We start from the raw sequence: 22581 nt of genomic DNA, 5'->3' as shown, positions 1-22581 counted from the left end.
AGAGCATGTTCTTGTAGCTGTTCCTTTGCAGCTCGGAAGTGGGTTTTGCTGCTGTTGGTATGGGTTTTTTCCAAAAGCTTTAAGCAATCTCTCTTTTTCTGTTTTGTTAATTTGTTTCATAATTTAAAAGCTTTTCTCTTACGAGCTATATTTAAATGGTTTTGGATAACTTTTCCTATGTTTCACAGCTGCATAGCCCAAGGCTCAGTAGAAGAAAGTGTGCTTGGCCACATCTGTTTCTGTGTTAATTTACATCTTTAAGCCACTGCTGGAAAGGAGAAACCTGTAAATTCCAATTCCTTCCCTGTCCACTTTCTAGGTTTTGATGCTCCTATGAATAGGAATTGTGACTTGCCAAATTAGTGTGAATCAGATGGGAAGAGTCACAGCACAGTAATTCAAACAACTTCCAGGGGATGGGACTGACTCTTCTAAAATAAGTCATCCATGAGTCTGTCACACAACCAGAGCTCTCAGCATTTATTTTACAATTCTGTCCCTGAGTCTCAGAGAGATGATGTTGAGACAGAGTTTGCCTTATTCTAAAAAATCCCACACTCTGGCCTTTTTAGAAGATAATATCTTACTTTTTAAGGTGGGCACTGAAAGTATCTTGAGTACCTTTATTTCTGAAGCTGTGTCACTTTGAAGGCTGAGTTCTGTCCCCATTTGTTCAGCCCCTTTGCCAGGATCACATTCAATCCCCCAGGGCTTGGGAAGCCACATCTGCAGCTCCCACCCAGCTCCTCATGGTAGAAGTGACTCTGATTCCACTGAGTTTCTCTTCCCGAGAAATGGGGACACTGCTTGGCTTCAGACTGATGTTGCTCATTTCTCATTAAATTAAAACAAACACGAAGTAGAAATTTACTTCCAAAATAGAGCTCACTTCCTTAGGAATTTGCTCCAGTGGGGACTGTGAGATATTCTCTCTGTAATGATTTATATTACAAAAATAGCTCTGTCCTATGTCTGCAAACAGTTAGAAATGTGAGCCTGGAAAAGAAATCTAGCAGCTAACTCCTCATCCCTACAGCTTGAATAAACCAGTCATAAACAAAATGAATTACAAAAGCAACTGAAGAACTAACTTCCCTATAAATACAATGTTCTCTCCTTGGAAGTCTGAAAATACTCTAGGCTTTTTAGCCTGACCCAAAGCTTGCCGCATCCAAGCTTTTTTGGCCTCAGTGCGGGGAGTGAGTTCCAAAGCAGAAGAGTCTCAGTGGCGCTGTGCCTTCTGCAGGCTCTCTCCCACTGCTGAGGCTGCGCCGGGCCAGGGGGACCCTGAGCCACTGAGTCACAGCTCACAGAGGTCGTTACCGCCGAACGAGGTGTTGGAAGAACACCACCTCAAATTCATGTTTACACATCCGACCTGGCAGTCACCGTGCCCCTTCAGCACGTCCTGCTGATGACACTGGGTTCGCACGGGTGACCTGTGCGAAGGCACCGAGGGCTCTGCTGTGCCACACCAGAGCTGCAGAGGAGCAGGACCTCACCGGGCGTGAGAGCTCCCTCCGGGACAGCTTTCCTTTGAGCAGGAGCTTGGATCGGAGTGCTTGGTACGATAACACACGGTGCTTGCTTCCTCGGAGCCTGCGTGCCCTTTGGCTGTGGTTTTTATCTCTGTTTACTATAGAAAAAGCTTTAGCAGATTATGCTGTGTCATTCAGTTCCCTGCCAGAGTGTATGTTAAAGAGAAACTAGAAAGTGTGTGAGTGCAAAAAAGAGTTGCTGTTATTTTTTATGGCATAGGCAAGGCCATTACAAATTATATGAGGCAACAAGGATGTGAGGATCTTAGATCAAATTTAACTGCTTTATCTGGGGACTTAAGAAAAGAGAAAAATGTGCTTTTACTGATATTGCCAATTAGGGAGCTGCCAGGTGGCCAGTTAATAACCCAGATGTGCTGCAAGGTGCAGCATCAGCAGAGGCTGTTTGTGAAGTGAAGCAGAGGAGAGTTTTCCAGGGCACAGCACCAGCTGGTTCCTCCTGGCTATGGGCTTGAGTTGGGTCCAGGAGATGTGACAAGAGGGGGAGCCCAGGGAAGGTAATGCCAACCAGAAAGGGATAAGAGCTTAGGAAAATTGCAGAGAAGAAAGAGGGAAATGCAATGAAATCTGAAGGGCAGCTGGCCACTGGCGATGCAGAAGCCTGGGCAATGGTATCTTGACTTCAAACCACGCAGATGCTCAGGTGTCCGTGGTGTTGATGGGCTGATTTAGAGGCAGCTGAGACCAAAGGCTGGGTGAGTCATAGAAATGGGTTGTAGCATCTTCCCCTTTTGTCACTAGCTGGAATCTGTGTCTGTCACGCTGATGTCAGCCCAGTTCCTGCTGGAAACTGCATCATCGCTGGCACAAGATCAGTTGCTGTGACTCTCTCATGCCTCCAGGGAGCAGAGCCTGGGATGGAGGTGCTGGAGCTCAGGCTTCTTGCTGACCCCTGAAGTACACCAGGGATGATCTAGGAGAAGGGATGACCTTCCTCACTCCAAACTGAGCTGTCTGGGCATGATGCCTGGTGGGAATCTGGGAGAAAGGATTGAAGGGAACAGCACGTGAGCCTGGGAGGCAGCCGGCAGGGCTGAGCTTGCAGCTCTGCCATCAGCAGGAAGCAGAGCTCAGCTCACTTCAGGCATCCCCTGACACTGCCCCTGACACTGAGTCAGCCATAGAGCTAGAATAAATACAGGTCCCTATGGCCTCTCCTGGGTACAGGTTGTAGGGAACAGCCCTGCTCCTGGTTGCCCAGAACTTCTTGAATAAAATCTCCTGGCCTTGCCTCTTCAGGGTACAAACTCAAGGCAGAAAAAAGCCTGAAAATCACAGAGGGAGAGAAACTGCATTTCCAAGAAGCCTGTAAAGAGACAAACATGTTACTAAAGGTGCTTCTGCAAAGTTAATTGCAGATACCATTATTGGAGGGACTCTGCTGCAAGGAAATTGAGTCAATTCTGTAACAACAAGAGAATCTGGACCTTTATCAGCTGCCAACAGCAGTGGGGAAGCACCAGCTACAGTGGCTTGTCATTTATAAAAACATCTGGAGATAAGAAGCTTATTTTTAGGCAGAGTGGTAGCTGGCTATTCCAGCAGGCTCAAGTGGTGATAATAAGGACTTGGCAAAAGAACAGCAGAGGAAGACACCTCACCTTACCTTGTATAGCCTCTCTTCTTCTTGCTTCCCCCTTGCAGCAGAAAGCACTGTCAATTGCTTTAGGAGGATTTAAATGAAAATGCCTTGAAATAGCCATCAGATTGCCTTCCTTTGCTTTCTTTACTTTTTCAGAGTGATGCTTTTCTCTCTTAACTTTAAGGCACGAAGAAGCTGAAAGTCTTTGGGTGGGTTTGGGCATGGCATGGCATTTTGAATACCAACATCCCTGGTTTGGTTTGTTTGAGAAGCTGCTGAACTGATTTGCTGTGCTGGAGGTAGATTTTGCTACTTGCTGGGCTGGTTGTAATGATTCGAGTGCGTGCTTTGGATGTAGCTGATGTTATTCCCAGTGTGTATTAGTAAGAATAGAAATCTGCCATAAAATCATGTTCTGCAAAAGCAGGATTCATTTCCTTGTTTTCTGCTTAAAAATTCTGCATTTGCAAGCCTCGCCATCTGCATCAGAGCCATTACATGTGGGAAGTATGGAATGTGTCTTATCAGACACAGAGCGTGCACAGCAAAGGACATCCAAAGGTTATGTTGTCATCATGTCAAATGGATCTGTTTATTCTGAGTGCTGTAGAAGCAGAGCTTAATCAGAGCATCAGCCATATGCAGATTTGAAATTAGATTTTACAATAACCACCTGTCTACTGTTTTGAATCCATCATATTCCTTGGGTTAGAGCTGTGCTTGCTTAGTGAATGTGTGTGCTGGGAGAACATCATCTAAAAGCCTTCATGCCATGGTGTAAAAGGCACTTAAATGCACGGATATGTGTGAGTGTGCAAGGGGAGCAGATGTATCTCATGGCTTTGTGCTACAAGCTGCTACTGCAGCATGTGAAGGGGAAAAGAGGGCATTCCTTTCATGCAAAAATCAATAGTATTGGCGACCCCCCATTCTTTTGCTCTTCTTTTTTGGCTTGTAATTCTTACATGTGTCAGCCAAAAAAAGTCACTGTGAAGTGATGCAGCATTTGATCTTTCTCTTCCCTAAAAGTTTTCAAAGAAATAAGTACAAACATGCACATAATGTTTGCGTAGTGCCTGCCACAGTTTTGTGACTCACAGCATTCTGCCTTTAAGGAGTCAAAAAAACTGCCTGAAAGCTTAAGCCTCTCTCCACTATATTGCAACATGAAAAAAAGAAAAAAAAAAAAAGAAAATCTGTGTGTTTGGTTATTGCAAGCTGCATCAAGGCAGTGGTGAAAAGAGCAACAATATTCAAAGTAAAGGTTGACATTTTAAACACTGGCACTCAGAAAGAAGTGGAATTAAAAAGAATTGCAGAGCAAAAATTGACAAATAACTTGTACCACCACTTAATCATATGCTCAAAACTGCCTGAGACAAGTAAGCAATACAGGCTTTTACTTGCTTATCTCCACTGTGATAATTATTCTTCTAAAGCAGTAGCTGCTCTCCCTGGGGAAAAAGGAAGTTCATTTTTTTTTAAATTCAGAGTATGGCCCTTCCCACGGAAGTCAGCGGCAGTTTTTCATTGAATTCAATGAGAACTTAAATGGGCCATTAAACGAGATCAGTAATGCAAGAGCTTTCCAAAGACATCCTGCCCCAGATGCTCCTTCCTTACCACAAGGAGCAGCAGTCACCAATGTTCTTAGGCTGGCCAATATCTGAACCTGCAGTGTCCCCTTCTCCAGAGCAGATGTTTGCACCGTTCACCACAGTAAACTGAGATGTGGTGAGTCAGAGCTGCTGTGAGTCAGGGAGGTGCCCTGACCGTCCGGCTGGGCTGAGATGTGGCTGCTGCCTCTCTGCCTCTACCCAAGGTTTAGGGTGAATCGATGTACCAGGAAGGTGCCAGAAGCATAGCCTGAGAGCTTCCTCCAAAACCGAGGGCAGAAGCCTTTGTTTGCACCAGGATGCTGGGGAGCCTCCAATTTGGGTGGCACCAAGTGATCAAGAGAACGGCCAAAAAGCTCCACTTTTCCTGTGCTTTCCCTTCCAAGAGTTTGACCTCAAGAGTGTTTTGCTCCTTCTCCAGGTCCAACCACCCACGTGGTGGGATTTGCCCATTGCTGGACGGCGTTCCCTCCCACCCTGCCTCTGGCTGGACCCAACACATCAGCGCAGGGACACGATGCTCACTGAGGTCTGTGGGTCACAAGCTCTCTGCTCGCTCCAGCTCCTCATCTCGGCTGGGGAAAGTGTGAGTTTGTACGCTTTGACTTTGTTCATCCAAGCTCACAAAACAGCTGCATCTGTCTTGAAACTCAGGTGCGTCTCCTCATCCAGCGAACTCTTCTCGGGAAAGCGCTGCTGTGAAATCGCTTTATCAGCCACGGCCACCGCTCGCACCTGCCCAGCCGTGCCTCGCCGCCAGCGGCACCTCCCGCGCCGCGTCCCGGGGGCCAGGAGGGCTTCGCATCCCTGAATTTCCGCGCCGGGCCCTCTGGAGGTCAGTGTTCGCCCGCGCTGCGGCGGACCTGTTGCGGGCCCGCGGAGGCTCCGCGGGCAGGGCAGGGCCGGGCGGGAGCTGCCCGCCCGCTCGGAGCGCCGGCCCCGCGCCCGCCACCCGCCCCATCGCCCGCGGGGGCGGCGGGGTCCCCGCGCTGCCGGTGCCTGCGCGGCCGCGGAGCCGCCGCTGCCCGGGGGCCGCCCCCGTCCCCCCGCCCGGGGCGGTGCCGCGCTGCGGCGCGGGTGGGGCCGCGCGGCGGGAGGTGCCGTGCGCGCCCGCGGAGCCCCGCGGAGCCCCGCGGAGCCATGGCGTACATCCAGGTGCGTGCGGAGCGGGGAGCGGCGCGGCGGGCCGGGGGTGATCCCCGGGGGACGGGGGGGGGGTCCCCGGGGGTCCGCGGGACGGGTGCGGTGCCGCGGTGGGTCCCCCCGTGCTCCGCGCCCGGTGCGGGTGCTCAACTTCGGGTTAACTTCTGGGGAGGAGTTCCCGGCGGCGACAGCAGCCCCCGGCGAGGGGCCAGGCGGGGCCGGGGCAGGAGCGGGGCCGGCAGCTGTTGCTAGCGAGACACTGAGGCAGAAGAGGATGCCCGCGGGGTTGGCGAGCAGCCCTCGGGCCTCTCTTTACTGGGGGAGCGGGATGGCCCCGGGGACGTGAGAGCCCGTCCCGATCCCGCACAACAAGGACTTCTTGGAGGGAGGAGGATGCTGAACCCCGCGGGCAGACTGAGATGCGATGGGCCGCCCCGGCCTGGGCACGGTCCGGGGCGGGGGGCACTGGCGCCCTGGGCTGCGGGGAGCCCCGGGCTGCGCGGTGACGGATGGGCTCTCCCAGCATGGTGGAGCTGAATTTTTGCCGGGCTTGTTCAGACCCTGAGCGACCCCCGAGCCGCCCGCTTCCCAGCCCTTACCCCGAGTGCAGCCGCCCAGTTCGCGATGGACCCGAGCGGGGGGGGGGCATCTCCAGCCGGGCGGGCGCTGGTGCAGACCCCGCTAGAGACCCCGCTAGAGACCCCGCTAGAGACCCCGCTAGAGACGCCGCCCGTGCCCGCCGTCCCGCGGGGCCGTGTCGCCCTCCGCCCGCCCCGCCGTGCCCCCGCGGTCCCCTCCCGCTCGGGGGATGGGGATGCCGATGCCGAGGGAGCTGCCCCGGGCGTCGGGCTGGAACAGCCGCGGCTGGACCCGCCCGAGGTGTCCTGCGGGGTCGGGGCTCTCGGGGCTCCCGACGCCCCCGGGTCGGCGGGGTCCCGAGGGGGGCCGGGCAGGCCTTCAGCAGCACGGCCGTCGGGAACCGTGGGTACAAGGGGGGGGGTACCCGGGTGAGGACCAAGACAGCAGCAACATCCCGTTTTCCCCACACCGGCGTCTCAATCATGGTGCGATGGTGGGGGATGTGTGGCTGAGGGAACCGCACTGTCCTCAGGCTGCGGTGTCCACTGCCGATGGAGCTTGTGAGCCTTTCCTGGGGTGTAACTGCGGGGGCAAAACACGGTCTGTGACCACTGAGGACCCCACCCTGCTGCAGCATCCTTGGGGATCCTGCCACGGTGGTTTGTTGCCACTGGTCTGTGGAACTGGCTGGGATTGGCGGCTGTGCTATCTTGGAGCAGGAAACCCCCACCCGGGGGCCCTGCAACAGGTTGTGGAGATGGAGCCCAGCCCCCAACCTCGCCCTTGATGAGGGCTCCCTCGTGGCTGGAGACTCCCATCTGGGTTGTTGTCTGCTCGGCCAGTTGGGATGACGTGGCAGAGCTGATGGTGCCTCCCCGACCCTGGAGGCTGAGCCCTTCTCCAGGGGTTGCTGAGCGCATCGCAGCAGCCGTGCTCCCGGGGATCCCCCAGAGCCTCTGGGGCAGCCTTCCCTGGAGCCCTGCCCTTGCCCAGCCCTGACCCTCGTGCCGGGTGCAAGCTGAACAGGTGGTCGTGTTTGCTTTCCTTTCATGGGCCCCCGCATTTCAGCCCTGTATGGCGCTGTTGACTTGTTTACCTCTTCAGCGCTATAACACTCAGTTCTTATCCCTGCCCTCCCGTTTGTGGGTGGTCACAGGCTCGCTCTGTCACCGGACTGTGGGATGGCTGCGTGTGCCCTCGGGGCCGGTGGCACACGGGGGTGGGCTCACATGCCTGTGATGGATGGTGACCAGGAGGGCTGCTTGACGTGAGCCTGCCGTGTGTCCCTGTGGGCCATTTGGAAAAGCCCTCTCTTCTCATGACGTGCTCGGCGTTCAATCGCGTGGCACCGATCCAGACGCTTTGTTTCAGAGCAGTTTAAATATCCTCCTTGCAGCTCTGCTAAAACACTGTCGCTTTGGCTGCAACTTTGCATTAATAAGGAATTATAAAGCCCTTTTAACCACTCAGAATTTTCTTAAACAGTTGGCCCATGGGTATCTGTAGTCAGTGTCTTGTCTCGTTGCGCTGCAGCTCTTCTAGTCTTTTAACTGCTTCTAACAAGTGGTGGCCTTTTTGAGAAGCACTGGCTTCCAAGAAGTTTCACAGGAGGGCTTGCACCAAAACATGGTCCATGGGAGAGTTCTTGGAACTAAAGACAACGTCTGCATCCCAGCTTCTTTAGAAAAGGCTGCTCTTGTCCTGTCATGAGCATAAAGCTAGGAACCAATTTCTGCATTTGGAAGAGTAGGATAATGGGTCAAGGATAATGTTCTAGGGGTGGCTTTGTGAATGAAAAACTGGTTTGTGATGCCTTCTCTCTTTGCTGTAGATTTTCTCTGTGGCTTGGGGGAGGTGGCTGCAGTGCAGATTTTTGAATGGGAGTGTGGGACTTCAGCCTTTAACTTCTGTCTTCTGTGTTCTTCAAGTGACATCTGAGGATGAGGCTGAAGGAGCCCAGTGATGTGTGTGTAATGGAGAGTATTCAGTCTGCACCCCTTCCTAGAAATGTTGCCTTAATGAGTTGGCATTGGAACTGCATTGATACAGGCTGAATATGGAGAAAAGCCTTTTTTTCCACCCAAAAATTTGGATGTGGTTTGCTGTCAGCAGTAAGTAGTTGCTGCAGTTAGAGGCAGGTTACTAAAGAAAACAAAATAAGTGGTTGCATGTGATACCCATGAGCAAGGAGCAGGATTTTCATGCTTCAAAATGGGTTTGGGAGTTTTGCTCCTGGGAAAGGAGGAGCAGAGGGAGCTTTGTGGGGAAGGACTGGAAATGGCAGAAGCTGATGCCCAGTCAGACCTCTTCTTCCTCTAACATCTACGAGGTACTGTCTTGCCAGAAATTCAAACTCATCCCAGGCTGGGGCATGTCATGGCAGAAAATTTAAAGTTGTTTGAGCATTGCTAACTTGTTTTTGTCTTTTTCATTTTGTTCCCCTTTGCTTCACCCTGGATGTCTAAAAGGACAGTTGGAACCAATAAATGAGGTGAGTTAATCTGATGATTCACTCCCCGCTCTGTCTCCTCGCTCCATCCTGAGAGGATTGTGTCGTATTTTCTGACTCTTTACTGATGTCCTAGATATAAGTAATGCACTGCATTTTGGGCTGGTAATTTTTTGGCTTGCAATGCCCAGATTTTGTTTATGGAAAAAAATGTGTGTTTTACTGTAGCAAAAAGCCCTGTTCCTGTGAAGTCTTCTCTGCAGATCAGGTTCCTCTGAGGAAACCCCTCCACATGGTCTGCACTCACGAATACTGCAAATGTCTCGAGTATTTTGGGGAGATAACCGTGGAGAATCTCTCATACACTTTATTTCTTCAGTTTCTCAGGAACATTGCAAGGTCACATACAGCTGTAAAGCGGTGTGACCCTGGGTGCAGGTGCTGTGCCCTTGCAGCTGTGTGTCTCGCTCTGTGCCCACAGAGCAGTGCCCTTGTGCTGCTTAATGAGCCCTCTCGTGAAGCTGGGGCTGCTGTGGGTGGGAAATGAGCTGAGGTTTGGCTCTCTGCTCCTCTCAAAGCAGAGCTTTGAAGTGTGGGGGTAAGGCTGTGGGTCTGGCATGGAAATGGGGCCACAGGGTGCTGCCCACTCAGTTGGGGAGCTGACACTGTTAAAAGTGGTGCTGCCAGAGCCACCACGGAAACCTAAGAAATTCAAGACTTTTCTGGGTCAACTATTCTTCTAAAAAATACCATTGAAAGTTCTTCATTAAATTAATCATCGTAGTAGAGGGGAAGCATGAGGATAGTGTGCTCTGGCTAATCCATTTTAGTGGTGAGTTTGTTGGGCTGTAATGCTCTGTGTGTATGGGTTGTACAGATATTACTGGTACATCTACAGGGATGAAGTGCGTTCACATCGCTGTGTTAATTAAATAGATCCTCGCTGGGTTAAATCAAAGCTTTCACTTACCTTCTGGTTTAATTCCTTCTGTTGTGTGTTTGCTGATCTATTAGATTGTTGATGTGTGTGGAGGAATACACATGTTTCCACTCCAGCATATTGCTGTGCCATAGTGCTTTGTAAATCACCCTCTTGCCAACCTACATAATAATACATTGCCACTAGAGGGGAAAATACCTGCAGAGAATGCTTATTTTCCTGCCTTGTTATGGCATCAGTGGCGTTGGGCTGGTAACTGCACAGCACTTGTCTGTTGGTATAGATGAAATAAATATAGTTCTTAATGTTCTGTTGCAGAAACACAAACACAAATACAGCTGAATGTTTTTTCTCAATAGCTGTTGATGGGTTGTAATCTTGTACTTTGGTTTCCAATGGCTCCAGGGTTTGCTCGCTCGAATCTCGGATCTCTTGCTGTGCCGGTGGACTTGCAGAAATTGTTGTCAGAAGTGTTTCGACTGTAGCTGTTGTCAAACAAATGAAGATGAAGTTGAAATCCTGGGACCTTTTCCTGCTCAAACTCCAGCCTGGCTGTAAGTTTAGATGCATGATTTCCTAGTTTTAACCAAGGAATAGGACTGCTCAGCTATGGTGAGAGTGTTGATATGAATTGCAATGGGACATTCAGAGGGTGCCAGTTAGAGAGCAGGAGGAATGAGGGAACGAATGAGGGTGGGAATGCAGGCTTCTCCTGGCATGGTGAGAAAGGGCAGCTCTGTTAACTTAAATAGCAAGGTCAGTCTTTGTAAAAACCTTTTCTGATGTGTAAGACAGAAGTTGTTTTGTAAGCTGGCATAGCAAGCTGATAACTGGTTTAGCTGTGCCCCCTTCTCTAAAGATGCCTTTCATCTTCAGTCCTCTTCCCTCTTCAAATGGACCAGTTCATTTTGGAATTGGAGCACTTCAACTTGGCTGAAATGCTGATGAGGTTGTTTCCAAATACTTTCTTATCCTAGCATGAAGGTGGTTATCACATAGGCAGATGAAAAAGCATAGCTCCTACGTGCTCTGAAGGGGAAATTCATTTAAAGTTTCATTTAGCAGGACTTGATCTCCATAGCACTCTTCAGAATTTCTTCTCAAATCATTAAAGAACCACAGCACCAAGTTTTATCTGGAGCTTTGGTTAGTATATTTGCAAATCCATTGCAAAGGAAGTCAGTGAAGTCTTCCTCCTCTCAGTCAGGAATCTGCAGCACGGGGGTGACCCCATGGAGGAATTAGTGAAACCCAGAAGGCAGCAGAGCTCTCTGGTGTTTCAGTGGCTGCCTTGTCAGCTGGGCTGGGCTGTCTTTGTGGAGCAGACCATTTGATGGACACGGCTTCAGTGTGTCCAGAACTTGTGGCACAGGAGAGGCCTATTCAGTGCATCATACGATGTTCAGGCTTTGGTCCCTGGGCACTGAGACACTCAGGTAATTTTATCTACTCCTGTGAGTATGTGCTGTTATTCTGTGTCAGCTCTGGAAGGTTCATGTCTTGGTGTTGTATGAAATAAATTTTCTCATGTTTAAATCACAGTCTTGTCCACGTACTCTTTTGAATTCAGGTAGAACAGGATGGTAATTAATACTGAAGCAATAAAAGTAGAGCTGTTCAAGATGTGTTAGAGTGGTTTTAAAGTGTGGAGCAGTGTATTTAAGAGTCTGATATATGGTCACAAATGGATTCACCTGCAATTAATGGGGAATGGAAACAAAATCAATGCTAAATAGGAAAGCATCACGCACAGGAGAGCACAGTGATGAGGCTGCAGTATTGGATGTGGAGGGATTGGTGCAGGAGCAGTTACATCTTGGGAACAAGTAGCAGGGCTTGTGGCAAGAGGACGATTCAGAGCTTATCTGGTGTGCTGAGTAGCTGAAGGGACAGCCACTGTGTTTTGAGGTGTGCAATGATTGTACCAGGGTGTAGTTTTTGACTCTTGGGTTCTTCTGTGTGGCTAAAGGGGCAATGTGAGCACTGAAGCCCTGTTCTTACTGTCTCAAGTCTCAGGTGTATGGTGGCTTTGCAGATGAGTTGGACTTTGCCACAGGCAGAGAACATGGAGACCTTTGGACTCATGAAATGCTCTCTCCAGCCTGTATTGTTTCCCCCTGGTCCTGCTCCATCTGAAAGCCCCTACAGTAACTTCTTGCAATGGCCATAAGCAGAGGACAACATGCTCTGGAGAAAAACAACCCAGTTCTCCAACCCTGTTGTGCTTTAGGCTTCACCTGTGGATGCTGACAGCCCTGGGAAGGTCCCTGGGACCCCAGGCCAGGCCATGTATCCATCTTTCCATCCAGCTCCGGGTGGTTTGGTGCAGTTAGGGTCTCCCTGTTCTGCTCTAGTGCTGAGAGAAGGGGAGTTCCCAGAGGTAAAGCCTGAGAGGGGCAGCAGGCACCAAAGAGGAGGACACAGGAGGGAAGGAGCTTTGCTTTGCTGGGAGACCTGGACGCTGCCGTGCCTTAGGATCAGTGAAGTCACCATCTCCTGTGGCAGCTGCAAACCTGTGGTCTCTAGGGATGCCTGTTAACACATGCTGATGGACAAGCTGCAGATGAGGCTTTGCTTGCTTGAAAATGCTGCGGGCTCCTCTTGAGCTGGCGTGGACCCAGAGTGGTGCCAGGGAGTGTGACAGTGCTTTGTGGTTCCAGGGTGGTTTTGTTGGAAAATGGTGAGGGGGCACAGAAATTATTTAAGTGAGGAGGACAAAGAGAACAGAGGAGATAGGGAGAAATAGAGGACCCAAGGGGATGTGACTGAGAGGAAAGGGGGAGAAAGTGAGGCTGTAGAGGAACAAGGGGCTGGAAGATGAAGTGGAAAAGAAAGTAAAAGGCAAGAGCCAGATTTGGTATATTTTGTTTGCTGATGAATGGGAGAGACAAGCCTTTGGTGTGTGCATGTTTAAGGTGGAAATAATCCCACGTTGACTCAGAGTTCAGAAACCAAAGAAGAATTCTGTTTTCACTGTGTTGATCTTATGTTTTTATATCTCTATATCATTTTGGGACATAGGGAATGGTCTCTGGAGTTAGATGTGTGAGCAGAGTAAGAGTTTGGACTTGGTGTTAAGATGTTTAATGGGTATGTTTTTAAGTGCTCAGGGATCTGTGTATGCCAGTTGACCCCTCATTATTTATTTTTTTTTTCTCTTATTTTTGAAAAGGAGGTTTTTGTATTTAGTGGAAACCCCTACAATGAAAAACAGGTTTGACATCACCATATTTTGCATTTAGATGCATGCATTGAATTTGGGAACAAATCAATTTATTGTATTCCCTGCTTGCAGCCTGAAAGTGTTTTAAAAATAGATCTAAGTTTTCAGCTGGGATCTTTCCATCTTGCCTCTTCTTCATGGGCCTGACACATTGGTGTAATGTAGAACGCAGTTTGTTCCTTCCTCACCTTCCTACCCATGCCCCAGGGAAAACCCGTTTTTATGGTCCTCATTGGTGAAGAGCAAACATCTAAATGCCCGTGGTTAATGACCCATCCTTTATTTTCTGGCCCTAGGTTTTCCCTTTGGCAGCTCTGAGACACTTCATTGTCCTGGAAATTCAGGAGTGGATGATAAAACTGCAAGTTTAAGCCCTTGCTCTTGAAAGAATATGGATTTTTCTCACTTTCTGAATTTTTTGCAGTGGCAACTTAGATTAAAAAAACCCATTCCTGCCGTGAGTCCAGTTGCATTGACCTGAGTGCATGGTAACTTCTCTTATTTCATGAGGAGCACTTGCATCCTGGTCCTTGCAGAAATGGTCTGGGAATGATGTATGTTGGAGCTGCCTGTTATGGAATATCCTACACAAACCCCAAAGATAAACAGTGCCCACTGTGAGACTGAATTGAAATCAGGACGTGACTCCTCCTTCCAAAGGTTCGGATTAAACAGAAACAGAGCGGCTTTAACCAGAGCCAAAGTTTATTTGAGGAAAAATTACTGTGGCTCAGTAGCAATTTCCTTACTAAAGGTCATCTGTATGTTATTAACTCACTATTACGTTTACCCATTGTAGAACATCCTTAATGCCTCTCTTCCTGATTCCCTTTTCACCCTGCCTCGTTCTGTGCATTTGCTTCTCAAACACAGGCATATCCAAATGCCACCTGTGATTGTGTGGACCTGCATTTAGGCATGAAAAAGCTATTTGTGTTCCAAGTACTGATTATATATCAAACTGTATGGTTGGGACTGCCTTTAATGGGCTGCAGAGCTGTGCAGATACTGTGTGCCCCTTTAGCAGAGGGTTTGGTTCTGATTATTAACAGAATTTTTTTGTTTAGTGTGGATGAGTCGTGTGAGTCTGAATTGGTGAGATTTGCATGGATCCTGCTGTGGACTTTGTGGGCTTGGATAAGAATTTCCAGTTGGTTTTTGGGGTTGGTTTGTTTTTTTAATGCTTGTTGGGCTTTTCTGCAAGTTTACTGCTTTTTGCAGAATATATCAGTTGCTCTACTCCAGTCATCAGTTACTAGTGAAAATGATTCAATATATTTCATTTATACCCAGCTGAGCTGTGCACACAGAAAGGGTGGATTGGAAGCAAAATTCACAGAGAATTCCCCTTTGCTTTGCTCATTTTGTGCTGCTGCTTTCCTCGTGATCTGCTGCTATTTTCTGCCTCGTGGATTGGCTGCTTTGCAGGATGCACCGCACGTCACGTCCCCATTGTGTGATTGCATTTCCATGGGCAGCGCTCCCCTCTGAGCACGCAGCTGCAGACCTTCCCTCCTGTAGTTGTTGCTGTCTGCTCCTGCCTTTCTTTCAGTCAAAGCTGGGAGATCCCCACTTCTTTCAGGAGCTGCTGCAGCTGTGACATCTTGGGGTTTTCAACCAGAATGTTGTTTTATTTAAAAGCAACTTGTGTGTACACCTATACATTTGAGCAAACTGAAAGGGGAGTTGCATGTGGACTTCTCTATGATGGCAGCCTTCTGTGGAGTCTTCTCAAAGATGCTACAAAACTTGCTTTGCCATTTAGATCCTGCGAACTTCCCTGCTCCCACCAAGACCCCTGGGCAGTAAAATTATTGTCTGGTGAGAATCACATCTGGTTTATAGAAGTGGATAAAAAGCAGCCAGTTATTTAAAAAGGCATTCCAATAAGTAGCAAATAATGAATTGTGTTTATGAGATCAAGTTTTGAAACTTTACTGGCAAACCTGCAATATTTTACCAGGAGGTGTGTGGTAGGTTTGGGATATCTGAGCATGGTGGTTTTTCTGTGCTGGTTCTTTCCTAGTGAAGTCTGTGCTTCCAAAGTGTAGCTGTGAATTACAGTAGGAAGCTACAGTTGGAGGTTTGTGGGGTTTTGTTTTTTCTTTTTTTTCCCCTCAGAGAGAAGTATAATATTTCTGATCAACATCTGAGTTGTATGTGTCTTAGTGGCCTGTGTCGTGCTCTAATACTGATAAAAGTCTGCTTGAAAGACAGGCAGAAAGATGAAGAATCTGCTTTTTGCATAGGTCTGAAGTCAGTTGCTCAGCCTTTTGCTTGCCAGGTAGATCAGGAGATTCCCCACAGCACTGAGGGACGAGCACCCAAGGTTAGCCCTGGAATGCCAGAACACGTTGCTATTCTGTATATACTCCTTGTACTGGGTTGAATCATCCAAAGGTCTCTCATTGTAACAGGATAAGCAGCCAAAATGAGGACAAAGATGGAGACTCTGATAATACAATCAGCGAGCTGCCTCCCACTCTTCAGGATGTTTCCCCTGACAGAAGGCGGTCGTCGTCAGATACATCACGGTCCACTTACAGCCTCACGCGGCGGATTTCAAGTAAGGTCATCCTTCCAGCATTAATGTAATTCTTGTGGGGGAGAAAATCAAACTGTAGTGCTTGCTCTTTCATCTTTTAGACAGGGAACCGAGTCAAGTTGAAGGTACATTGATTAAGATCTCATCCTGTTTTGCAGGAGCACAGTGGAAGGGGCCAGCCCTGTTTTTCTTGCTGAAGCATAAGCGTGGTAATTGCACGTGAGAATGGACAGGGAGGGAAAGGTGTAGGTGAGCTTGTGCTTCAGCGTAGCTGAGGGTGCTTTAACTGTTGGCAGTGCAAGGGAGAAAAGCCCCACTGTGCTGGCATTGCACAGACACAGAACAGCTGTACCCAGAGAAGCACCCAAAGCTGATGCACGCCTGTAATTGCTTTAGTGGACTTTCTAACAATCAGATTTGTGTGTTTCTCTCATTCAGGTCTGGACTCGAGGAGGCCAAGTTCTCCGCTAGTTGACATCAAACCCATCGAGTTTGGAATAATAGGAGCTAAGAAAGAAACAGTTCAGCCAACTATCCTGCGAAAAACCTACACCCCAGATGACTATTTTAGAAAATTTGAACCAAGGCTGTACTCTCTTGACTCAAATAGCGATGATATGGACTCCTTGACAGACGAGGAGATCTTGTCCAAGTACCAGCTGGGCATGCTGCACTTTAGCACTCAGTATGATCTGTTGCATAATTATCTAATAGTGCGAGTCATCGAGGCTAAAGATCTGCCTCCTCCAATTTCTTACGACGGCTCGAGGCAAGACATGGCTCACTCCAACCCCTACGTGAAGATCTGCCTTCTTCCCGATCAGAAGAACTCCAAGCAGACCGGAGTGAAACGCAAAACGCAGAACCCGGTGTTTGAGGAGAGGTACACATTTGAAATCCCCTTTTTAGAAGCCCAGAGAAGAACTCTGCTTTTAACTGTAGTGGATTTTGACAAATTCTCACGCCATTGTGTTATTGGCAAAGTGTCAATGCCCTTGAGCGATGTAGACCTTGTGAAAGGTGGACACTGGTGGAAAGCTCTTGTGCCTAGTTCTCAGGTAACAGAATTTATCAGATTATTGCCACAGTTTTTCTTGCTGTTTTGGGTTTTTGTGTGTGTGTGTGGTTCCTTTGCCTGTTGGCAAGTAATGCTGTTTCTAATTAGTAATTGTCATCTTGTTAACACAGCATCTGCTGGGTTGGAATAATGTGGGCCTACGACTGGTTTCATAACTAACAGTGTGAGGTAGAGGAGCTGTCTTTAATAGTCATGACCAAAGATCCTATGGCAGCTTAAATGAGAACAACTCACGACTGCTCTGGAAGTCTGCACCTTTGGGAAGGTGCTTCTCATCACTGCAGTGACCTGCATCCATTCTCAGGAATGCAGTGACTGTCCTGCCCAGGTCATTCCTGTGCTCGGAGGACATGAGGGGAGCCACTGGTGCTGGTTCAGTAATGATTTGATTCAACAAAACAGGTAGAAGATGAAATCTAAACAGACTTGTGGCATAATGCATGAGCAAAAACCTGCACAGGAGTGATAGGTTTATTTTCATCAGATCCCCGAAGGAACTAAATTTGCCACAAACATTTGTCTAATGCAAGTGGAATGTTGCATGCATTTTGGGCATGTCAGCCATCCGATGGGATGGGAGGAGGGCATGCAGAGGGTCTGTGTGCTTTCACCCCTGTTCTCAGGGAAGGGCCACCTCCTTGCCAGCCAGGTAAAGGGCTGTTCAGTGGAAAGATCTGAGCTGTGCTGCCAGGAATGGTGCTTACCTACCAAATTTGCCACTAGTGGTATCACCCACATAGCTGGAGGCACAGAACCCTGTGGAGAACCAAGAGAAGAACATAGTGTGAGCAGCATCTCCAATGTTTGTACTGAGGACAGGAGTGTCACACGAGGTTGGTGTAATTAGCTTGCCTCTCCCAGTTCCTTTCCAGCTCTGCAACTGCAATTTCCAAGGAGTCTTTGCTGAATTAAACCCTGTTGGATGGTTCACTTTTTCTTTGATTTTTAGGTGTTCACGAAAGGGTGCCATAGCCAGAGATATTGGATGAAATGAGCAGTAAATCATTGGCCTCACTGCTGTTTTACACTGTGGGTCCAAGAGTCTGGTTTGGAGTGGAAATCTATGACCAGACACTTGCAGAAGGGAAATACCCCAGGCAGTGTTTGTAAGTGAAGCCAGCTGGGGCTCTGACTCTGCTTGGCCCCCTCTGGGTGTGCAGAGGGGCTGGGAGCACTGTTTTCTCTTGCTCAGACCTGCTGCATTGCCTAAGGGGGAGGAAGATCAGTGCTCCAGGTAACTGCAGGATTATCCAGCTGGATTTCCTGTAACAGGAGTAGGAGCATTGTGGGATTAGCTTGAACAGTGTTCAGGCAAGAAGGGAAAGTTTTTAAAGTTGTGCACAAGTCAAAATCATGGGGACCCAGAACATGTGTTTATGTAGGACATGTCTTTGTGTCAGTGGGATCTGCTTGGCTCAGTGAAGAGGCAGTGGGGGGCAAGGGGACAGTTCTTACAAAGTGATTTGTAAGGAAAATCAAGGAATTGTTTAGGTCAGAAAAGACCTTAAGATCATCAAGTCTAACCCTTAAGCCAGCACTGCCAAGGCCACCACTAAACCATGTCCCTGGCACCCTCTCACTGTCAGAGCTTCTCCCCCAAATGTTCATTTACAAATGCCTGCAACAATATTTTTTTCCTTTTCCTTTTTGGTATTAGCAGCTCATCATGGACTCTGTGTTGTGTATCTGAGGGCAGAGCCCTCCTCTCTGCATCCCATTATCCCCCTGTGACTCCCACCGTGCAGTTTTGCTTCTCTCCCCACTCCCCACTTCTGCATGATAAATACTTCTCTGTATTTTGCATCTCTTTATGAGTTACATGGACTCATTCCACAGCTAATACAGACCTTGATTAGAAAAGATCATCTCTGCCTTTGTGTGCCAAGCTCGGAGCCAGCTCTTCCTTTTCCCCTCTCCAAAGTTTCATTGAAAGCTGCTGCTGTTTTCAGCAGTGCTGTCTGCTTCACTAGCATTCAAGATAAATTATTTATGCAGAAGTTGGCATTTCTGATATTTATAAAAGGAAGGAGAAGGACAAAACTCCATTTGAATGGGCAGGCTTAGAAGCCTTTTGCATTTATCCCCTTGCTATCATATGGAAAAACTTAAGCAAAAAGTCCTCCACACTTTGATCAGTAGAGTGGTCCTTTCATACCATTTTGCTGTTTTTACCTCAATGGGCAGACTGCAACTGTAAAGGGAGCAACAATGCTTGTACAGGACATCCAGGGATGATGCTTGGCATCATCTTCCCATATTTTCTCAATAATAAAATTTTTTAAGTTCATTGAGTAAGGCATGTTTCATCCTAGTGATGATTAAATTCATTGATCAAAGGGTCAAGATAAATCCTGGAAGAAGTAAAGCAATAGAGCTGATTGCTTTGAAAAAATACATTTTAATGTCTTTCGATAACAGTGATATTTGTGCTGGAAATTTCTGAGGTTTTTTTTATCACTAGTTGGAACCTTCTGCCTGTGGAATGATAGATTTGACATGTTGACAATTTTTTTTATACTTCTCACTTTTTTGCTTGATTAGCTGAGGGACAGACAGCCTTTATCGGTTTCTTCTTGGATTGAACCTGAGCCTGCTGAAGTGTGCTTTGTGTTGAGAGATGGTGACAGACGGGAGCAAAAAAATACCTATGTGCAGTTGCATTTTATTTTGCAGAAGGTGTCCTTGGATCCTGGTGAGCAGCACAAACTGCTGTGGTGCTGTGGTGCAGTTCTGATCATTAGTCGAGGAAAATTTGCCAGTCTGGGTTGGCTGCCCCGGGGCTGTGACACGGAGCAGCAGCTGGCAGCACCCCACAGCCACAGGAGAAAAGGCTGAAGCAGGTGCTTGGATAAGCAGTAACAGGAGGGAGAGAAGCACAGGCAGTCATAGACGTGATATGTGAAGATGAAAGACACAAAATACGTGAATTTTTTTTTTTTTTTCCAGACTGGAATTTATAGGCAGAAACATCATGAGCTGGAGAGAGGTGGAGGAAAGTGAATCCAGATGGCAGGAGCTGTGGAGAAGTTTTCTCTTCAGACTGGTGGGAGTGGGAGGCTTTGTGGCAGAGCAGAGAAAGTGGCCAAATGGCAAGAGTTAAGATGAACGTCTGTTTTGCACTTGCTGGCTCCACCTGGAAGCCACAGAGTGTGCTGATAAAGTCAGGGGCCGAGTCCTTGTCCTGCCATCACACTGAGTTCCCTCATCCCAAAGCTGGAACCCTGCCCTAGTACAGGGCTGTGCCAGCCCCAGTGAGCTGCAAAAGGTGGGGAAAGCCAGGAATCTTTTGGTGTGTGCAGTGTCAGCAGGGACAGCGAGCTTCTCCCAGGTGAGGCATGGTCCAGCTTCTACAGCCAACAGCTCTGTTGGCTCCACTGCGAGCTGGACTAAGATCAGCTCCTTAGGCCTGTGGATGGGATGTAGAGCTCCTCTTTACTGGAGGAGTATCTTCATTACCAGCTCACGGGGCTGCTCGTGAGTGAGCAAGCAGAGCACTTTGCCTGGGTGTAACGAGGCGGCCGTGCAGCTCTGTCCTGCTGCCAGCAGCAGTGGGTGGCCAGAGAACCTGAGTACAGGTGAGCAGCAGGCTGTCCTCTCAGCCTGAGGAACCAGTGCAACCAACTCCTGAGTGCCAAGCCTCAGGCAGAAGATTGTACCTGCCCATCAGCACTTTCTGAGCTTGGATCACACTCTCGGTGCTCAGGGGGATCGAGCCCAAAGCGGAGGCACGAGGGAGCTGCCACCCGATGCATCATCAGAGCCAGCAGCTAAGCAGAAGGACTTATTCCTTATAGAAAATGTCAGGTATTGCCAAATCCTTCATCCTTGGTAGTTCTGGGAGGCTTTCTCTTGCAGGGTAATTAATGCCTTTCTAAAGCGTGGTAGCTGCTCATGGAAAGGCTCTTGAGTCCAGTCCCCGTAGGAACACTCTGCACTCCTTAAATATCCCCTGAAATGTGTGTGGCTTCGCTTAATTACCATGAATGAAGTTGGCAGGCCTTGCTGTAGCTGGGCTCAGATTCACATATTTCACCACTAAAACTAATTCTGAAGCACATGTTCAGGACCCCAAGTTTTATTGACATATGATTCATTTCTCTTTTGGCAGATTTGAGTGGGCAGGAATAAATGTTTTAGACCAGCAGTAATGAGAGCTTGGAGATCATTCTGCAAAAGGAAAAAAACCTGTCTAGTTGTGGTGGGTAAATAGCATGAAATTCCTTCTTCCCTCAAATTAAGTCATTTTTATAGTAGAGGGAGTATGGATTGGACTTGCTTTTTTAACTTCATACTATGAGTGCACTAGAACGACCTGTCAGTTGTGATGTTCAGGATGGTACGAGATGGTTACATGGGGCCGTGTTTGCTCAGCAGCAGGATGTTAAAACCACCCTGGAAGGGATTTACCTGTGGCCAGTGGAGGAGATGCCCTGGGGAAAGCCTGGCAGAGGGCAGGATACACCCACCCTGCAGGTCACTGGAGTTGGAACTGTGTTGGGATGCTGTGATGGATGCTTGTCCATCATGATAACAACATTTTTAGCAATTAACCTGTGGTTTGTTTTCATATTTTGTCTTGTGTTGTTCTACTATCTTCTTTTCTTTCACTCTGCATGTTTATTTTTCCCCAGTTCCATTTCAGTGTTTTTTTTCCCCCTTTCCTGTCTTTAAAGCTGCAGCACTGAAAAATTTTTCTTCTTGATTGTTTTCTCTTTATCCTTATCTGTGTTCTTGGTCACGTCATCACTTCCCCCCAGTTCTGTTCACTCTTTGCCCTTCCTGCAGAGGACTGGGATGCTGTGGGGTGTATTTTGCTGAGGAGGAGCCCAGAGGAGAGGCTGGTGGTGTTCAGGGCCTCTCCATAGGGTATCTTCTTCCCAAGGCTTTTTGCACAATAGAGGTTTTCTCATGGCCATCCAAACTGATGCAAAGACAGTGAGACTTCAGAAGGGATTTTGTGACTCTCTCCATCATACATCCAGTTGGTGTCTGTTATGTAGGAAACACTGCTCCTATTCATTGGTAAGGGTATTTTTTCTCAGGTTCTGGTCCTTAATAGCTCAACCCTCCCAAAACAATGGCTGTGTCACAGGATGCTGCAGAAAGCCTGTTAGAGCAAACTGTTCTAAACCATCAGTTTTCTAATGTGCCTGGAGGTACCAACACAGATAACCTTGAGGAGGAAAATCAATCTGAAACTTCATTAGGAGCGATGCATAGATGTCTGTGGTGATGTAATGTGCTCTGGTTCCTGTTGGGAAGGGTTTCAGCAGAATTTTGCTGGTGTTGTAGCAATGCACAAGGAACAGTCGGGGGGAAGCTGTGAGGAAGGAATTACCTGGTCCAAGCAAGATGTGCAAATGGTATTAATTAAAAGCTCATCTTCCTTTGAGGGAGCCTCTTTGTGTTTCAGAGATGACATAGAGCAGAAAAAATTCTGGTTCAAAATTTCTGGGTTCAGCCCAGGCAGTAACTGGAGAAGGTTCTGGATCGCAGGCAAGCCCAAGGCTGCAAATCCAACCTGGCAGTGTAATACAGCCAGGAGTGAAATGTTAATCAGAGCTTCAGGAGAGTCTCAGACATCCCAGACTTGGTGTCACTCCGGCATCTCATCAAACAGGAAATTGCTTTTCCAGGGTCATCTGGGATCTGGGCACGAAGCGTCATCAGCATAATAATGGCAGCTGCACTGATGCCTTAGCAGGGGCACCTCTGCACGCTGCTGCCGTGAGCCAAACATTGGAGGCAAACCCAACAGCGCTGTAGTTTCCTGATGAAAAGACCTGGGAAGTGTAGAATGCAGGCACTTCTTGCCCTCCGGTGAGCAGGGTGCCGATGGCACCTCCTGTGCAGGAACTCGCATCCCC

The 22581-nt window shown here is 48.4% G+C and overlaps 1 protein-coding gene across 1 annotated transcript in view; it reads left to right on the top strand.

Annotated features, from left to right (window-relative positions):
• Positions 1 to 5845: 5845 nt before the first annotated feature.
• The window catches only part of SYT17 (synaptotagmin 17), a 34985-nt gene continuing 18249 nt past the window's right edge, over positions 5846 to 22581 (top strand). The window contains exons 1-5 of the mRNA XM_048321134.1: positions 5846 to 5912; positions 8953 to 8970; positions 10274 to 10422; positions 15509 to 15657; positions 16075 to 16694. Coding sequence (XP_048177091.1) covers positions 5898 to 5912; positions 8953 to 8970; positions 10274 to 10422; positions 15509 to 15657; positions 16075 to 16694 — 951 coding nt within the window. The 5' untranslated portion in view covers positions 5846 to 5897. The remainder of the gene's footprint in view (positions 5913 to 8952; positions 8971 to 10273; positions 10423 to 15508; positions 15658 to 16074; positions 16695 to 22581) is intronic.

Source organism: Corvus hawaiiensis, chromosome 16, assembly GCF_020740725.1.
Source record: "Corvus hawaiiensis isolate bCorHaw1 chromosome 16, bCorHaw1.pri.cur, whole genome shotgun sequence".
NCBI lineage: Eukaryota > Metazoa > Chordata > Aves > Passeriformes > Corvidae > Corvus > Corvus hawaiiensis.
Note: the sequence above shows the minus strand (reverse complement) of the source record. Positions and strands in the feature narration are given on the sequence as shown.